This window comes from Semicossyphus pulcher, unplaced genomic scaffold (assembly GCF_022749685.1).
Source record: "Semicossyphus pulcher isolate SPU_LCO1_2020_fin unplaced genomic scaffold, fSemPul1.0.p SCAF_20, whole genome shotgun sequence".
Taxonomy (NCBI): domain Eukaryota; kingdom Metazoa; phylum Chordata; class Actinopteri; order Labriformes; family Labridae; genus Semicossyphus; species Semicossyphus pulcher.
In genome coordinates, this window is record NW_027211694.1 from 14,908,298 (window position 1) to 14,926,980 (window position 18,683).

An 18,683-nucleotide genomic window follows, 5' to 3' on the forward strand; every position below is an offset into this window, starting at 1 on the left:
GTCATAAATAACCCCAAGGCCTCCACCAGAATCACACACAGATGGTATGTCTGATACTGCGAAGGAGCCTTCAGGCACCAGACAAACAGTCGTCGCTGCCCAGGTGCTGCTGCTTCTCTAGCTGACTACCAAGTCCATGAGGATACTCATGTCTCACAATCGTCATGCATTTTGCATGCCGTTTTCTTTACCTTGTAGATGCCTTCAACCTACTTCCTGAGTTAAGCTGCTGCTTATACTCTGGCACACATTTGGTTAAAGAAACATTTTCTTGGCTTTCTGATAATGTGCATTATTAACCCTGTGATGGGGACGTGACATGGGGTCATTTTAATTTACCAGTTTGTGAGTTAATATTGTGTAGAAATCAGATGATAATAGAAGTGGGCGTGGAGGCCAGGCAGTCAGGGTGCATGTTGTGTTTTTTTTAGGGGAGGGCAGCTGCTACTGTGGCTGATTGCTTAGGCCCCTCAGTCTAGGGAATTACAGCACACACACACCCCACAACACACACACGTGCATCCACATTTCTATTCATGCCTGAGGTCAGTTATTCTATCACAGTCTGAAAATCCCCCCGATACCACACACACACTGAAACATTCAGAGACATGCAGTGTATTGGTTCCCAGTGGATCCATAAACTCAGTCAGCTAATTGAAACAGCAGATAATAAATCAGAGTGATGTTGCACCAGGCTTTGGACTTTAGGCCTTCGTATCCATACACAGTGAACAGACCTGGACATTGAAGGAAATGTTGGCCTACCTCCAGGAAATATTTAAGTATTCACAGAGCTTACATTTCATATTCACACTGTTGTCAGAGATATTTTAGTTCCTTGCTCAGGGTATGAACGATCTATTTTTGGTTCATGAATTTCTTCCAAAGGCTCTTCAAACGGATCTGAAACATTTACTCCACACTGTTGTGGAATAGTTTAAAATAGAATGCTTTTTAGGTCGCTTCCCTCCTGTTCTGGTTGGCAACTAATGCCGATAAAGTTGGTTCAAAATAGAGACCTCAAGCTAGTACAGCAGTATTACACTTGGCTAGCTGGTAAATGTTTTTCACATTATGTTACATGTTTTGTATTTTGTCATGAGTGTCCATAGTAGTCAATTTATTTTGACGTTAACAAAATGGTTTACAGTAGATGGAATATCGCTTCTTGAATATAGAATAGAAGAACAACAGTTGGAAAGTAAGATTGATGCCACTCTCATGTCCGTTTGTTGAATATGAAGCTACCACCACCAGCTAGTTAGCCTAGCTTAGGCTGAAAACTGGGAAAAAGCTAGCCTGGCTCTGTAAATGCAAATAAATCCACTTACTTGCACCTTCAAAGCTTACTTATTAACACTTAACAAATATCCAAGCATAAATATGACAGTTTGTGGTTTTAAATTTGAATTCTTGGAGTCCTGTCACCACCAACAGAGACTCTGCAGATACTCAGCCTGGTCTCGAAATAATTTAGCACAACGCTTAACTAAACTAATTTACATTTTCAAATTATGGTGTTGTACAGATAAACAACCAAAATATATCGATTTATTTAATGAACCAACGTGCTGGTAGGTAAATTTGTTAGCTTAAAAAACTAGGCTAGCTGTTCCACTTCTTTCAGTTTTAATTAGAAGCTAAGCTAGTTTCCTTGTAGCTTGCAGAGTGGGCTCAATCTCATTATCTTGCTAAGAAAGCAAATAAGCATGTTTCCTTAGACTATTCCTATAAAAAGATTATTTTGCATGTCAAATGGTATCCACGCCTGTCTTTCTTTGTCTCACTAGCATGCGACTAGCGTGGGGTCAGCTTTGCTAGCTCCTCTTCTCTCTCCATCTACTCTGTCTCTGTATCTCTTTCCACCCCCCTCTCCTCTCTTGCGCTCTGATGATGAAGCGCTTTTAGATTTGCCTGTTAATAATGCATGTTTCTGATTCCCACTGGCACGTCATTTTTTCATGTGTTCTCTCTCTCTCAACACTATTTTGCCCATCAACCTCGCTCTGCCTCTCCTGCCAGGGTTTTCTGATGTCTTGGAGCATTCCTGTCAACGTTTATTAACATCTGCCTCTCTTTTTTTTATTCCCCTGTCTCCTAATGTCTGCCCTCTCTGGTCTCAGTTCGGCCCGGTTCAGCTGACATAAGAAAATGCAGTTAAATTCAGGATTTAATTAATTCAGTTCAACTTGTCTGTTTCCATGTTAGCGTGTCACGACTAGGGGTTGGGTTGGGTCGCTGGCGTTCCTCCAACCTCTCCCTCTCTTTCTCTGTGACAGCAGCTTCTCACCAATGTCATCGCGAGGAGTTCAAAGACCCCTTCCTCATCTTTTTACATCATCCGTTCAAACAGCTCGACCTCGGCTTATTAATGTGTACTCACATACTCCATCATCTTTCTCCTCTGAGCTAACTACAGTTTTAATAGCTCCACATCTAAAGCGCGCCGACGTTCTTTGTCCGTCACATTTGTTTTGCTAATGTGAGATGAATGGAGGGTCTCTCTGGAGATTGTGATAATGCATTCACGGTCACGAAGGGGAGCTTGTTTGTCGAAGGTGGGGGGCACCCACGAGTAACCTTTCATTTGCACGTGTCCCCCGCTGGAGGTAAAAGTAATAAAAACCGACTGGAGACATTTTGGTTATTGATTGAAGGCCTTGTGTTCAGCGAGACAGTCATTTACTGAGTATTCCCCTGAGAGCTTGGAGGATGTGCTTCATATATGTGAGAAAGCAGCCTGTATTGATGAATGAATTCAGGTGTTAGCTTTTAGCTATTTCATTAATCCATAGACCTTGTCTTTTAGATCTTCTTTCAACTTAATTTAGTCTCATTTTTGCTAATAAAACAGCCCCATTAACATGTTATGTCCTTCTTATTGTTGCAGGTTTGAACCACTTCCTGGAGACAGACAGTGGCTGAGATTAAAGCCTCACCTGTAAGTCAAACACTCCATGTAAATATACTTTATTTCTTCACTATTCAATCCATTATATGGCTGTTGTGTGCACCTGGTCATAAATCAGCTTTCAATGACAACAGTGACTCTTATAATTTGCATTCACTTACCCATAATGCCACAGCTTTTGATCACAGTGTTGCTGATGGCGTGTCTGGCCTTGTGAATTTAATAGCTCGGGGTTAAGGGCTGTTTTGCTTTGTTCAGTACCTCTGTGAGGGATTTGTTACACTTTATGCATCGATGTGTGGATTCCCATGTGCAACATTTAGTGTGACTGAAACTGGCAACGTCTTTGGGGTTTGAAAATGTCGTGCAAATGCATTTTTATCAGTTGTCAAACTATGTTACAGATATGTAAGCATGGATGAAAATTCCTGAGTGTAGAGGTGTGTCTAACAGCTGGCAGTGATTTATACCCTTTGCAGTTTTAGCTGTGCCCTCTGCACACTCACTAGGGACTCTCAGCAAGGTGCAGTAGCTTGATGCCTGTTGCAACCATATTGTCACTGGCATTTTAAGTTTGTTTTTAGGTCTGGACAAGGACAAAGATAGGAACCACATGTCCTGGCATCACCGGCTGCCCCTGAAGAAACACAAAAGAAATAGAGAACAGTGCACGGAGACCATTTATCACAGTGAGATGAACCATGCAGAAAACTTTGCAGCTTTATTCCATACCTGTTTCTAAATAAAAAAGGAGTCCCGAGTTACCAATTGCTTTCATACTTATGAATGTTAGAGGAAGAGACAGAGAGTGACAGACAGTACACAGACAGTTGATATACAGGAAATTGTTGACCTTATTTTTTTTACGATTTGCACTCATTTTTGCTTCTCCTGCATGCAAATGACTTGACACATAGACCCACCAATGCCATCTCATTATTTCACTAACAATCCCGGAACCCATCGGCTATAGTCTGAGGAGGATATAGCCTCCGGGAGTGACGGCCAACTTTTCAGGCACTCCAGTGTAGCCAGCGGTTAGAGATAAATGACTTCCAGCCTACCTCTTCCTTTTCTGTGCGCTGCATTGCAAGTTTAGAAGCGCTGCTGCATTGCCAAAAGTTTTTTACCGTGGATGGCGCATTGTTTTGGCCAAAACAGTGTAAATGATATATGGAGTGTCATACTGGCATCATATCAACAATATTAATGTCTATTTCAGTAAAATAAGTCACAGGCATTAAAAATAAACTGTTAACTCAGTTTGCTTTTCAAATTAAAAGCCCGATCTGGCATATCTGACTCTTCTCGTTGGTGCAAAAGGCTTTTATTTTGGTGTTTTTCCAGGGCAGTTGTTTGGTAGATCAAGTCACTCGCAAGGCTCCTTATCGGGCTCCCTGCTTGTTTTCTTTAAGAGAAGAAAGTAGTCATAAGCCTCACATGGGCCCATTTTTGTTTATAAGAGAAATAATATGAGGTTATAGGCGATTTTTCTTCTGGTGCGATCTCTCTCTCACACTGTCTTTCTCAGGAAGGTATTAGGCCGGAATGTGTTCAGCCCCTTTTGCTGTCCACACGGACTGGTTTTCCTGCCTGCAACCAAAGCCTGCTGATGCGTGATTGGTAAATACTACTCGGACTACAGATGGGAACAAGAACACTTCCCATACTAAAATCCAATCCCATGCCTGCAGATTTTTCTGCAGAATCTATATACAGATTATTCCATTTATAATCCAGTGGAGGTCACACGCCAGGACATACTGCAAGTCGCCAACAAAAGCTTCTTTGAGTAGAAGTCTGAAGCTATTAAACATTCATGTCAAAAAAAGCTTATTTTAAGACACTTTGCAGAAGGAAATGCACGTTCCTCACAGAAACACACTTTGGTGTAAGCATGACTTGTTTGATACTGAACACAGATAACAGGCCAGTAGTACACAGCACATTGTATCCGCCTTGTGGAAAACCCATACAACATATTTGTCAGTTGGGAGCTACATCTTAATATGAGAGCAGGCAAGGCGCCGCAGCACAGTATTACATAACACACCTCGACAATGTTTCCAATCTCCCATTACTATCACTGCTACCTGAATAGCCCCATGAGAGCACTCTGCCATATCAGTCTGATCCATAATTTTACAGTGAGTCATTAACAGAGCAGTTTGTTTGACTGGAAAGATGTCATTAAAAGGGGTTTGAATTCAGGTATTGTAGCTTGTCATGATGGATCTTTTGCCATCCTATAGCTCCCTCTCTCCTCCTCCATCGCTCTCGAAATGAGTAATCCTGATGAACAGATGGGTGGAGGAGAAAAAAAAGGGGCATGCCAGCTTGTTGCGCTGCCATAACACCGTCAATCAGTCCCCTCCCCCACTCTCACCTCCTGCACTCTTCCAACCATCACGCCTTTTATTCTGTCGACATTTCAGCCAGACTGAACCTTCGATTTTGATACTTTTGCTCTCAGGATATCATCAGTATGCTGAGCTTCCTGTGAAACACTCTTCAAGGGTGTTTCACAATAAAGGTCTCAGAGATTGATCAGGCCTCGTAAAGTTAAAACGATTTGGAGGAACCTTCGCTATTAGGACATAACAGTCTTCCCCTGAAGGACACACAAACACTATCATACAATTCCACAGAGACACACACAATCAATCATGTCATAGAGTCACGTAGCAAGGCCACGTGCATCTATGTGCTCATCAATACCTTTTACCTAGCAATAGCACCCAGGAATACCAATGAGGCCTCGTTTACAAGCCCAGCTGGCTTTATGTGGTTGGTGTCACTTTGTTGCACCGTATTAGAGGCTGACTATTGACTTCAGGTCTTTTTATGTGCATCTTTTTAAACACACTTTTTCACACTCAGTTACGCTTATGATGTTTAAAATTTAAGGACAGTGCTGCTGGTTTAACATGGTTAAGCATGTCAGCGATTGGTTTCTGGCCAGTTTACAAGGGTATGAAAGGGTTATTTTGCAGATAGATAATAGATAGACACACTGGACTCTGGCAGTGATGGAAAGTACGACTTTATTTTTGTAACATAACAACTTTCTTCTCTTACGACTCTATTCTTGTAAAATTAAGACTCTATTCTTGCAATATTACTACTTTCTTCTCTTAAGACTTTATTTTCATAAAATTACAACTTTATTCTTGTAAAATTACGACTTTACTCTTGTAAAATTATGACTTTATTCTTGTAATATAACGACTTTCTTCTCCCACAAATTTATTCTTGTAAAATTACGACTTTTCTTGTAATATTACTACTTTCTTCCTTTACGACTTTATTCTTGTAAAATTATGAGTTTATTCTTGTAACATTACGATATTCTTCTTTTACGACTTTATTCTCGTAAGTTATGACTTTACTCTCATAGTATAACGACTTTAGTCTGGTAACATAAGGACTTTCTTCTCTTAAGTTTTTATTCTCGTGAAATTACGACTTTATTCTTGTAGTATTACAACTTATTTCTTGTTATATAACAACTTTATTCTGGTAATATAAAGGACTTTCTTCTCTTATGACTTTATTCTCAAAAACTCCAACTTTATTCTTGTAATCTCTTGTAATTTTTTTTCTCCTTTAATGTGGTGCTAATACTCCGTTGTAATATCCCTTTTGCAGATGATACTGTCCTTTTCCTCAACGAATCTTGTTTTTCGGGCACAACAATTTTAAGGGAAATATTTTCAAAGCAATTATATTAGCGTTTGTGTACATTTACTTTTTTCTATTTTATACATTGCGACACAGTAGAAAACTATACTCATTTTTGCTGAAGTAAGAGTTATTCACTCTCGGGGCAGCTGTGGCCTCATGGTAGAGTCGGTCGTCTTTCAATCAGAAGGTTGGTGGTTCGATCCCGAACTCCCTCAGTCTACATGTCGAGGTGTCATGTAGACAGTGAACCCCAAATTGCTTCCGAAGGCATTGTCCATTTTTACACCCATAAGAAAGAATGTATGACTATAGGCTACAAAGTAATCTGACACCAGATTTAACTGTCACATAACTCAAGACATTTTTATGGGCATTGTGAATACCTCTCTATAACTCCTTGTAAACACAACACATACACAGAAAGCACACATAACCACGCATCATACACAAAACCGCACACATAATATAGCTCGCGTTGGCCCTCTGCTCTAGCTGAGTCCATGGCCTTTGATGAGATGACCCTAGACAGCCGAGACATGTGCTAACATACATGTGCACATGGGCACACATCCAACACCCAACCAAGCCCCAGGCAGCCAACAAACCGGTCCCTACGCCTGTTCCCAAATATCACAGCACTATAATTGGATGTCACATGAAGTGAATTTTAATGGCAGTTATGACTAATGGCTTTTGGTGGGTAACGCGTGCCTGAGTCCAGTGGTTTGTTTTTAAATTCCAATTGTATTCCAATAAAAATCTGTAATTTACTGGAATTCGAATTTATATTGAATGTTCTAGGCCTTTGTTTTAAATACATATTCTTTTCTGTCTTTTAGCTTAAAAATAGGTAATGGACTTTTACTTTGAGATACATGGGAATTCACTGCAGCAGTGGAGGAGGGATCAGCAGACCTTCACTTTCACTACTCCCTCTGTTCTATCTGTGCACTTGTTCTTTCCAGTTTTAAATGTCAGTTAAATGATGTCAGAATAGAAGAACTCCAGAGACAAAGAATAATTCATAGTTTGCCAAATGGAATCAATTTAAGCTAGAGCATGATTGAAATCAATGCGTAATATTATGACAATGTGGTGCCGATGTGCCAAAAGATTTAGTATTACGTATTTATGAAACCTACTAAATATAAAGCTGTGTGATGTGCTTGCGCAGTCTGCAGCGAAACCAAGGAGACTAGGAGGACTTGCATGTTCTCTCGAGGTACATGTATGCTATGCTTGCATGCTACCGGGTGTGTTCAATTTAGCTTTGGCTAAAGTTGTATTAAGTCTCCTGTGAAATTATTTACAAGCATGGCAAGCATAACACAAAGATGCTCACTGTGAAGTTATACTTCACATGTTCCTCATTTTAGCGCAGGTGGCTGGCTGCTCTTCTGATATTCCCCTTTATAATATATTCTAGGCTAACAATAGCCTAAAATTCCAACTTTATTCTTGTAAAATTACGACTCTATTTTTCTCATAATACAACTTTATTCTCGTAATATAACAACTATAACTCTTATCTTACAGCTTTATTCTTGTAATATTATGACTTTATTCTTTAATATTACGACTTCTCTCAAGACTTTCTTCTCGTAAAATTACGACTTTATTCTTGTAATATAACGAGTTTCTTCTCTTACGACTTTCTTCTCGTAAATTACGACTTTATTCTTGTAATGTAACAACTTCTTTCTTGTAATATAACAACATTAATCTCTTACGTTATTTTCGTAAAATCACAACTTGATTCTTGTAATATAACGACTTTCTTCTCTTACGAATTTGTTCTCATAAAATTACGACTTTATTCTTGTAATGAAACAACTTCTTTCTCGTAATATTAATATAACAACTTTATTTTCGTTATATTACACATTTTTTCTCTTACGACTTTATACTCGTAAAATTACAACTTTGTTCTCCGATTTTTTTTTCTTTAATGTGGCCCTAATACTCCGTTGTAATTTCACCTCATGCAGATGACACTGTCCTTTTCCTTAAGGAATCTTGTTTTTTTTTACACAACAATTTTTAGGGAAATATTTTCAAAGCAACTTTGTATAGAGTTTGTGTACAGTTACTTTTAGAAAACTACCCACTTTAACTGTGGCTACTTCTTTTATTGCCAAAGTTGTCACCTTGTGCGCTACAACGCCACTGCCATTTCAGCGATATCCCAGTGGTAAACAACATGAAGGACAAAAGCCCCATGGGGTGGATGTGGATGTGTGGATTTTGGGGGGGGCAGGGGGATATTGCCTGGCGCATGCTGACCATCAGCACTTCACAAAGCCCCAGAGAATAGCTGGCGGTGGGGGATTCTGCGGATGGTGCTAGAAAAACTGACCCCAAAAAAGGGAAGCCCCTGTGTGTGGGTGTGTTTGTGTATGTGTGCACGTGCAAGAAATAGGCTGAGATAGTTTGTCCTGATTAGGTGGCTGGCTGTGTGTGATCCGGTTTGGGGGCTATTGGAGACAAAAAGGCTGCCAGTTGTGTCCTTTTACTACAAAGAAGTGGTGTTAGTGTAGTGAAAGCTCTTACAATAACCTCCAATGTAGCGACAGCTTCCGATGATGTCAGCAGTTAAATCACGAGGCGCTCTATAATTACACAGTTGTAGATCATAACTCCAAATTTTGACAAGGAAACCAGGCTTAAGTGCTCATTGAGCAACAGTTAAACTGCATATAGGCCAAGTGTTTTTGTTGCGAAATTGTGCACATTAACCATACACAAAGTGATCCCTGGACATATTTGGTCAATGCTTCCAGGGAAATACGACATGTCATTGTCATTTTCACAATAAACCACACACCAGCTTTGCATTTCCTGGTGTCAAGTATTTGACACACCTTGCATAGCTTCATAGCTCGAGTGTAGACTGTATTCCCATCCCTCATACAATGCCTCTCTTTATGTTCCAAGGTGAGGAAAGTGTAACACTATCCATCCTTTGTCCACAGCACCAATGTGCTTTAGTAAATAATACTTAACTCGGTAAAAAGATATGAAACGTGAATGAATACTGGCCCGTCTATCAATCCGGATTAGTGAGCTATGCTACCCCTTGTTTTCCTTTTGGATCAAAAAGTCCAGTTGAGGCTTTGCCCCAAAGAAGTAGGGCTATTTTCTCACCTTACAATGGGCTTTGTTAGTAGCAGACCGGTCGCTTGATGTTGCTTTGTCAAGGAGTGAGCGAGAGGGAGAGATGAGGGGAACGAGAGACGCAGCAGTCGGCCAATAAAGTTATCAAAGTGACAGATGCGGAGACAAGGACTGAGAGCAGGTTGGAGTTTTCGACCCAGGGTCGGCCTCTTCTTCATGTGTTTACTCAGAGGACTGATGTGTTAACATGTCTTTGTGTCTCTCCTGGTGTTGTGTAAATCTGTCTGGTACCCACTGGCTTTGATTTACATGTTGCATTCCAACTCCACAGATACTTGAAGTGGCATTTTTTGTGCCTGTGTCTTGTCGTATGAGAAAGAGCAACGTATTAACAATGGAGATGGCTTACCTCAAGGAAGTTAAAATGACCCTCCTCTTCCTCTAAGCTCAGGCTTTGTGATTTTGGTGTTTATAGGCCTTCCTTTTGTGATTCACTTTCACAGACCCGTCAGGGTCATTTTAGGCCACCGCAGGAAGCTATTTAACAAAATACCCAGTAACAATTGACAGTTAAAGTTATCGACTACCTCGTGAACATATTGGAGTATTTAGCCGCTAAAGAGTCAGATTCTTACATCGGGAGCTGGTGAAGACCAAAAACAAAGCTAAAAGAGTGACTTTAGAGGTTTAATGTCGGATATTCATCAGGTCCCAAGAATCACAGCTCGAAATTTATTTAAATGTTGCCTTGGATGTTTCGCATATTCACCATATTAACCTTAAAGGTGATAGTATGCTAGTGTTGTTTACACCTTGTTTCTGGTGCCCCCAAAGTGGCCAAGAATATTCACGAAAGAAAGGTGTCTGGGTCAGTTTTCAAAGTACTTCAAAAAGTGTTTGTTTCTAGGAGGTTGTCTCCCTCTTTTTTGTTCTTCCATAGCATCTTTACACGTTCGGGGAGTTTGACAAGGTGTACTCTGAAACAATACCAGTAGTTCAAACAAAAGGCCAGAGTTGTAGGTATGACTTTTAAGAAGTTCAGCTCTCAAATGTCAGCAGTAAGGTGGCAGCAACAGTGGCTTCACATTTGGGCTTTCTTTGTGTCAGTGGGAACTCAGAGCTCCTATTCCAGTGACCTGTTTACTGGAGACATCCAGATTAAGTCAGAAGTAAGCCACTAGTTCAGTGTAGCCTGGTTACTGTGTTATGAAGCATTTGCTGAATGTCTAGGAGGGAAATCTCAGCCTCTACAAACACATAACTGATGTTAATATGAATGAAAGTGTGTTTATGTACTATCTTGATGAATCTGTGTACTGAGCTACAGATGAGAGCGCATCAACTCCAGTCCAATCTGGCTGAAAGCGGCCCGCTTTTCTTAGAAATATCTCTGTCACTGTGATTTGATGTGACTGCAGATGACTGTGTTTCCATCCCTCCATGTAATTCTCTTCCTGCCTCCCTCCCTCATCTGTCCAGTCAGGCTGTCATGCCTCAGTGTCTCTCAGTGTGACTGAAGGCTGTGGAGTGACCAACTTAGCACGTTGCTGCAGGGTTTGCAAACTGAGAGCCAGAAGGACTGTTGGGATTGTGTCAGCAGGCTTCACATCGTGGTTTGTTGTTGCAGTTTGTTGGCTATTGAATCCGCAACATATTTTAAGTCTAATCACTGACAATAACCTTCACACTACACTGAAGATTTCTAGTGACTGCAAATACTCAGGAAAGTCTGCTGGCCAAACTCTGTTCTCGAGGCCAAGACAGTTCAAAAGTTGAGATGCAGTTTAGAAAATGGCTCCTAAATAAGTTGTTTTAAAGGAATAATTAACATTTTCTGGCTGCAACATGAGACGTTGATCCCTCTATCATATCTGTGCAATGAATACTAATCTCCTTCCACCAGGAGGTTAGCTGAGCATAAAGACTTGAAACAGAGGACAAGAGCTAGCCTATCTCTGTCCAAAGCTAGCAAAAAGAAAATGTATCAATTTTCTCACATAACTCTTGACAACAGGTTGTTTAAATTAACGTTTCTGGCTGTTACATAAGAACGTTTCTCATATCAGTACAATAATGTGAAGTCCAGCACTAGGTTAGCTGAGCATAAAGAGTAGGAACCAGAGGAAAAGAGCTAGCCTATCTCTGTCCAAAGCTAGCATAACCAAAGTGTATCAATCTTCTCACATAAGTCTTGACTAGAGTAGGTTTTTTTTTAAAATAAGTTGTTTTAAAGAAATAATAAACATTTTTGAAGTGAGAAGATTTTCATATCTGTAGCCTACTATAATTATGAAGCTACTTCCAGCAGCCGGTTAGCATAGGTTAAGACTGTAGTAGAGCTAAAAGGCTAGCTTATCTCTGTCCAAAGCTAGCATAACCAAAAATGTATCAATCTTTCATAACTCTTTTGAAAGAGGTTGTTTTAAAGGAATAAAAATTGTTTGGCTATTACATAAGAATGATGATTCCTCTCTCATATCTGCACAATAATGTGAAGCTACTTCTAGCAGCTGGTTAGCTTAACACAAAGATTTGAACGGAGGGAAAAGCTAGCATAACTACAATCAATTAATAATCAATCAATCCTTGACCCTTGACTTTTAAAGTAATAATTAACATTTTCTGGCTGTCACATGAGAACATTGGTTCCTCTCCTATATGTATACAATGAATATTAAGCCACTTCCAGCAGCAGGTTATCATAGTTTAGCATAAAGACCAGAAACAGGGGGAAAAGAGCTAATCTGTCCCTGTCTTAAGCTTGCAAAAGGAAGCATAGCATAGCTTCGGCAGATGTTAAATTAATCCTTTAGGTTTTAATGAGGGAGCAGCAGCAGCTGTTAGCACGAGATAAAGAAAATGTAAATTAAATTTAAACATTTATTAAGGAGCTTTCCGTTACCAGTTTATCGCCCTGAGATTTACAGTGAGCCAAATCATGTTACAAACTTACAAAAAGGCATAACCATATTCAATAAAGCTTTGAGCCCTCTTTTCTTTATACAAACACACCACAGACACCGTCACTCATACACTGAGATATACACTAAGTGTTGCATGGTTTGAATTTATGGAGTGCTCAGCTCTGTCTTTATACAACAGGCTAGAAAGGGAATAGATTCAGGTTAATGTCCTACTCAAAACAACTGAGACAAACTAGTAATTATACTCTGACAGCCAGACTACACTGTGCTCATGGGCCTTAATTTAGGGCCGATGACAAAACACAAAATGACAGAGTGTAATAGATGGAGCAAGACAGGAAGTTAAAGAAAGAAAGAAAGAGACGAGGAAGGCAGAACTGGGCTCTTTGACCTCCGGGCTTTCTGACCCCTGAGTCAGAGAAGAGAGGGATGAGTACGAAGAGAGAGATGACCTGCCCACCAGCCGAAGTCGTGACGCTCATCCTACATCCTTTGAATCCTCTTCGTCATCATCATCGGTTTTTTTTGTCTCTGCCCTGTGAGAAAATGAGCAATGGGGATTTTTTTTTTAGTACGCGATTAGCTTTCGGATGAATGTTAGGTTGTCTGTGTGTGTGTAATTGTGCTTCTATGAGAGCCTTCTTTTGAATAAAATTGCCTCTAGAGGAATGTCTTCCACCACACAGCACAGTACAGCCTCATGGTGTAGCCTTTTTACTATGAAAAATTCACTCATAAGGCATCACAAACACGTATTTAACCGTGCTAACGACAGGTAGCAAAGCGTGTTTGTTTGCTTTACTTAAAAAGGTCAAAGTGCACTTTTGTTGTGCATAATCATGCAAATCAAACGCTGTGAGGAATTTCCAGCGTGAATCTAAAGCAATTTTTGCCAGCTAACACTCGCTGGCACTGGAGCTGTTGACATTTGAGGCTAATTTTATTTATGTGTGCGTCTGGTTTTCCGTCGTGCACGTGCGGAAGGAGTCATCTGTGTTGTATACTGATTTTTTTTTTACCCTCGGGCGGTTAATCTCTCGCTGACTCTCTGGAGATGTGACCCCGGTGAGACATAAAAAGAGACAGACACACAACAGAAGAGCAGATGACAGTTTAACAGTTTTATTCCATTTCCATGTCGGGTGATCTGTTTTTTCCAGAAGCTATTATGTTTGACATTTTAGGGAAAGACGCTTATTTGCTTGTAAGCAGGGAGTTAGAGGAGAAGATTGATACCATTACATATTATTAAAGGCTATTATCACATCTTGAGACACTTATTGAAAAATAAGTCTGAATGAATTTTAGGTAACAGAAAATTTGTTTGAATTAATTTAAACACAACTCAAGTTGTCGCTCAGCTGCCTCTTCTGCCAGACTTGAGCAACAAGCTAACGTAACTTTGAGTTGCACTTTACAAAGCCACCACACAGCCATACTTTTGTGGTATAAATAATAGTCGCTTCTATGGTGTTAAACCCAAAATGCTAATGTGCCATTTCATTAGCATAGCAAATAGCAGCCTAGCAACAGGGCTTCGTACAATGGAATGCCCCACTGAAGTAAAAGTCACGACCTGTTATGCTTATACACAATACATTTGTACTTCAATTTATCACTACTGATCTTATATTAAAGTGTTACCCCGAAGTTTGACTGGTCGGTCGAATTTGATTATAAAAGTAGCAACACTGTTACATAAAGGGATGGGACAAAATATCGATACGACAATATCATCATCCTGTCATCCTGTCATCCTGTCATCATGCAATACAATTATCAACAGGCTGGCGCTAAATATCGCTATTTTCTTTTACAAATATATGGCGCGCTAAACAGATTTCCCTGCCATTTTGACTCACGTCACTACCATGTTACTCCTCACGGTGGTGCTTATGACATGAATGAGGGTAACATGAATGGAAATTAATTGGCCGAAGAAGTCAGGTCAGCTGAAAAATGTCGGACAGCGGTGAAAGAATTTAAGAGATGTGCCAGCCACTTTCAAAGTAATTTGTTTTAACAGTTCTTCTATAGTTTTTTAAGTTTGATTTACAGACTGAAAACACGTACATTATTTCATCTCAGTTCATATCAAATTGCAGTGAATAAATACATTAATCCTGCACTTTCCCCTTATTAGGGACATTTTGTATTTTTTAGTTAATCAGATATCATGATGGATCATTAATATATGATTGTCTTGCAATTTCTCAATTATCGCAAAATCGCTGTATTGTGGTATTATAGTGGGCCACATATCATATCGCTTCGCGTATCGTATTGTATCACTTATCATATCGCGTATCGTATCGCGTATACTATCATATCGTGTATCGCATCGTGTATCGCATCGTGTATCGCATCGTGTATCGCATCGCGTAACGCATCGCATCACGTAGAGTGTATCGTATCGCGTATCGAGTATCCTATCATATCGTATTGTATCACTTATCGTACCGCGTATCGCATAGCATAGAGTGTATCATATCGCGTATCGAGTATCCTATCATATCGTGTATCGCATCGTGTATCGCATCGTGTATCGCATCGTGTATCGTATCGCGTATCGTATCACATATTCCCACCCCACTTACATATCAGTGTCTGCATGTTTGTTGGCAGACGGTCTTTTCTCCATTGAAGTTCTGCATAGTTGTATTTTATGTGATGTAATAGTATTTTCTGTAATATTTTGATCTGACATTGACAGTTTCTTGAATTCAATTTAAGTCTCTGAAGGTTCGGTTGTACACTAGAATATCATTACTCAGACATGTTTATTACACAATGCTAAAAGAGAGTGTCTGTTTCTGATTATTATTAATAATTATTCTCTAATAATGTTCATACAGGCCTCACACATTGGTATGAATTGACCAGGCCCTACTTGAAAGGGGAAGATCAGTGAAGTAATATTTGCTGCATTTCATTTTTCACACATCAGCTGTCACAATATCCCCCAGGCTGTTCAATTTCTCTTTCCCCTGCATCCTCAATCCTGTCATGAATGTGATCCTCCTTTCCATCCATTCTGCTCATCAACTTCCATCCTCCATTCCCCTTCGCTCTTGTTCTGCATTACCTTTTAGACAAAAGCCCCACTTATCAGCAGCCCTGCCAGGTGAATAGGCTCCACTGTCTTTATCACATGCGAGAAAACGGCCTGGGGGTCCAGCTCGGCTTAATATGGCCTCTGTCGCTGGGGGGGCGGGGAGGCCATTTCTGCTGCAGCTGCACGGAGCATTATAGTAATAATCTGTAGATGGGTTGTTACATCTGCATGATATCACATTGCCTTTTTTTCACAATGAGATTAGGAGATTTAGCATGCATGGCCGGCGTTTACTGCTCTTCATTGTGTTGCTCTCTCTCTCTTCCCTCTCGATTAACCAGTGAGAGTTTTATCCAATAGGACGTGTCGGCGTAATTAGCTGTGTCCTGGGGTTGTATTAGCTCACACTCTGCCTAGCTCAGCTGGATAGACTCTGACACAGTACTTTCTGTGTGTGTGTGTGTGTGTGTGTGTGTGTCCTCATGCTCTCCTCTATGTCAGACATGCTTCCTTTAGCAGAGTAGAGATGTAACAGGCCTGAATCTAACAGTGATAGTCACCTTCAGATGCCTTTAAAGTGTAGTTGTGCATGTGTGTGCGTGTGCGTCTTTGTATCCATGTGTCTTTGTTTCTTTCACATACATGTAGAAAATAATGAAGTAGCTTCAGCTAACATAGGCTTGCATACTGCAAGACAAAGGACATTAAAGGGAAAAACAAACACACTATTTCCTGCTCCCTCTGGTGCAGTTTACATCCCATTAATGCCAACATTGTTCTGTGTTTGTGGCGCCTGTGCGTATCAATCTGCGTCTCTTTGTCACAGACGTAGCAACAGAAGCCGGCGCTCCTGGGTCTGCACTCATGTGTAACTCGATCCATATGACACACTGACGAGGATGCTCGCGTAATGTGCTGTTTGCACATGCATGTGCCAAACTACTGCCATCATTCCAGCTGAGCGCACTCACATGCCATATGTTTACAGGCAGACACGTGGTACCCAGGGCCCTAGCATGGACACAGCTCGAACCAAATAACTCCATAAAGGCTGCCTGAATTTGTGTACAATGCACGACATGCTACGCTAATGCTTAAATGTAGCTCTTTTGATGGATCCCAAGAGAGGAGCAGGACTCTAACGTTGTTTTACTTACAAGGACTGGAATCAAGTTTGTTTTGACTTTTCCTCCTATTAAAAAGTCTCTAAATTAGCAGGATGACAGGCCATAAAACTGACAAGCCTCTTGCGGTGCATGATTTACACGCCTCTGTTTGGATGGTGAGCTGTGAAAATGTCAGTGACAAAGTAAACTTTCCTTTGTAGCTCCGAATTAATAGGCTGTGTACCTACATCCTTCATTTTTAAGGACAAAGGAAGGTTAGGGTTTGTGTGGTAGAAGTGGGATGGAGAGGGTTCATAGCACGATCAGCTATCTGGGCGGTGAGAGCTAGCATGGAGGGGGGTGGTTCTGCGACGCCGGAGCTAACTGTTGAGCCTCCCCGAGGTGTCGTGGGCCTAACTTGATGAAACACAGGTGAAGGGAGGCGCCCACTACGAGCCATGTGGTAGGGTAGGTAGTATCAGTGTTGTCAATACAACAGTAAGTAGGTGGTAGGTTGATTATAAGTAGTAGGATGACTTAAGCACTTATCATTAGGGCAAGTATCTTGAAAGTATCCTAAAACATCACACATTTTAAGCCCTTCTGTGTAAGCTCTTACATTTCAGCATTTTCTTTCGTATGTTTCATTTTGGTGCCAATTTAGTCTGAATAAAATAGTAGTAATAATATTTTTTTCTGTTTGTGTTCCTCTCTATAGTGTGGATCCAGACTTCTTCACTCCGTTCACCTATCTTGACTGAATTTGGACAATAAGAGTTTTCCCTGTGACACGCCCAACCATGGACAGGAACAGGAAGTGGGTGCCGGGCTTCGGAGCTGCGCTATTACTACTCTTGAGTCACGTGACCTCAGCGCTGGAAGTGCCACTTGATCGTAAGCATTGTCCTCGTCAATATCACATTTAATGATTACTGAAATAGTAAATTCAGACACTTTTTCAGCAACTTTTCTATGGAGTCAAATAAAGATCAAAAAGATTTTGAGCTCGCAAAATATTGTTCACAAATAATCACACAGCCTGTGGTTCTATTTCACGATTTCTGTGCATGTAAAAAAAAAAGTGACTTAATTTGTGAATGCATAAAAAAATGTGTATACATTTGTAAATAGGTTTCGCAGGTGTAGAAATATTTTGAGCAAATGTATTTAAAGTTTTTGTAGCTGGAGAAACAATTAGTGCACATATGTCCTATCTGCATGTGTGAACCTAAAGTTACAAGGACGAATTTTGACCTTCTCTTTAGGCCTCAGATAACCAGCCAATCAGCTCGCCTCCATGTTGTCCTCTGACCATTTAATCAGAGGAAGATAAACTGTCCAATCAGGTTGCAACTTATTCTAGCATGCAAGTTCTACAGATCGAGTCAACGCGCAACGGAGGTGCTCCAGGCCTGTGAGGTCGCGCAGTTTAACAGCTAAGAGCTAAGTTAGCCTTGCAGCTATCAGTATTACTCTCTGACTCTGCCCCGGGGGTCGAGGCTCTGAGTACGGGGGTCTATTACTGTTCACACAAGACGCGAAAATACGATTGCAAGCTGTAAAATGATTTGTGAACATTATTTTATGAGAATCTTTTTCACCTTTATATGACTCCATACTTTTCAGCTTGCATCGACACTTCTTGTTCTCTGGAAACTCATGAAAACAAAAACAAAAAGCAGCTCCATATTAAGCAGCAGTTTTCTGGTTCTCTTTGCATGTCTCGGCATGGAATCAAGTTTGCAGTTTCAGTAATGAAATGCAATAAAATTTCTTAAGAACTCTTCCAATATATAAAACACATCCTTTATACAATACTGAACTACTTTCTTTGCATTTATTGCGCCTGCCTAATTAAACTGAAGCCTATTAAGTATTCGCAAAGA

The 18,683-nt window shown here is 40.4% G+C and overlaps 1 protein-coding gene across 3 annotated transcripts in view; it reads left to right on the plus strand.

Annotated features, from left to right (window-relative positions):
* Window positions 1–18,683, plus strand: part of LOC138599311 (neuronal cell adhesion molecule-like) — a 59,819-nt gene that overhangs the window by 20,470 nt on the left and 20,666 nt on the right. For 2 of the 3 annotated variants that reach the window (XM_069670911.1, XM_069670913.1), the window contains exons 2-3: window positions 2,894–2,944; window positions 17,516–17,691. In XM_069670911.1, coding sequence (XP_069527012.1) covers window positions 17,598–17,691 — 94 coding nt within the window. In that variant the 5' untranslated portion in view covers window positions 2,894–2,944; window positions 17,516–17,597. The remainder of the gene's footprint in view (window positions 1–2,893; window positions 2,945–17,515; window positions 17,692–18,683) is intronic. The other variant, XM_069670912.1, reaches the window with a different exon arrangement.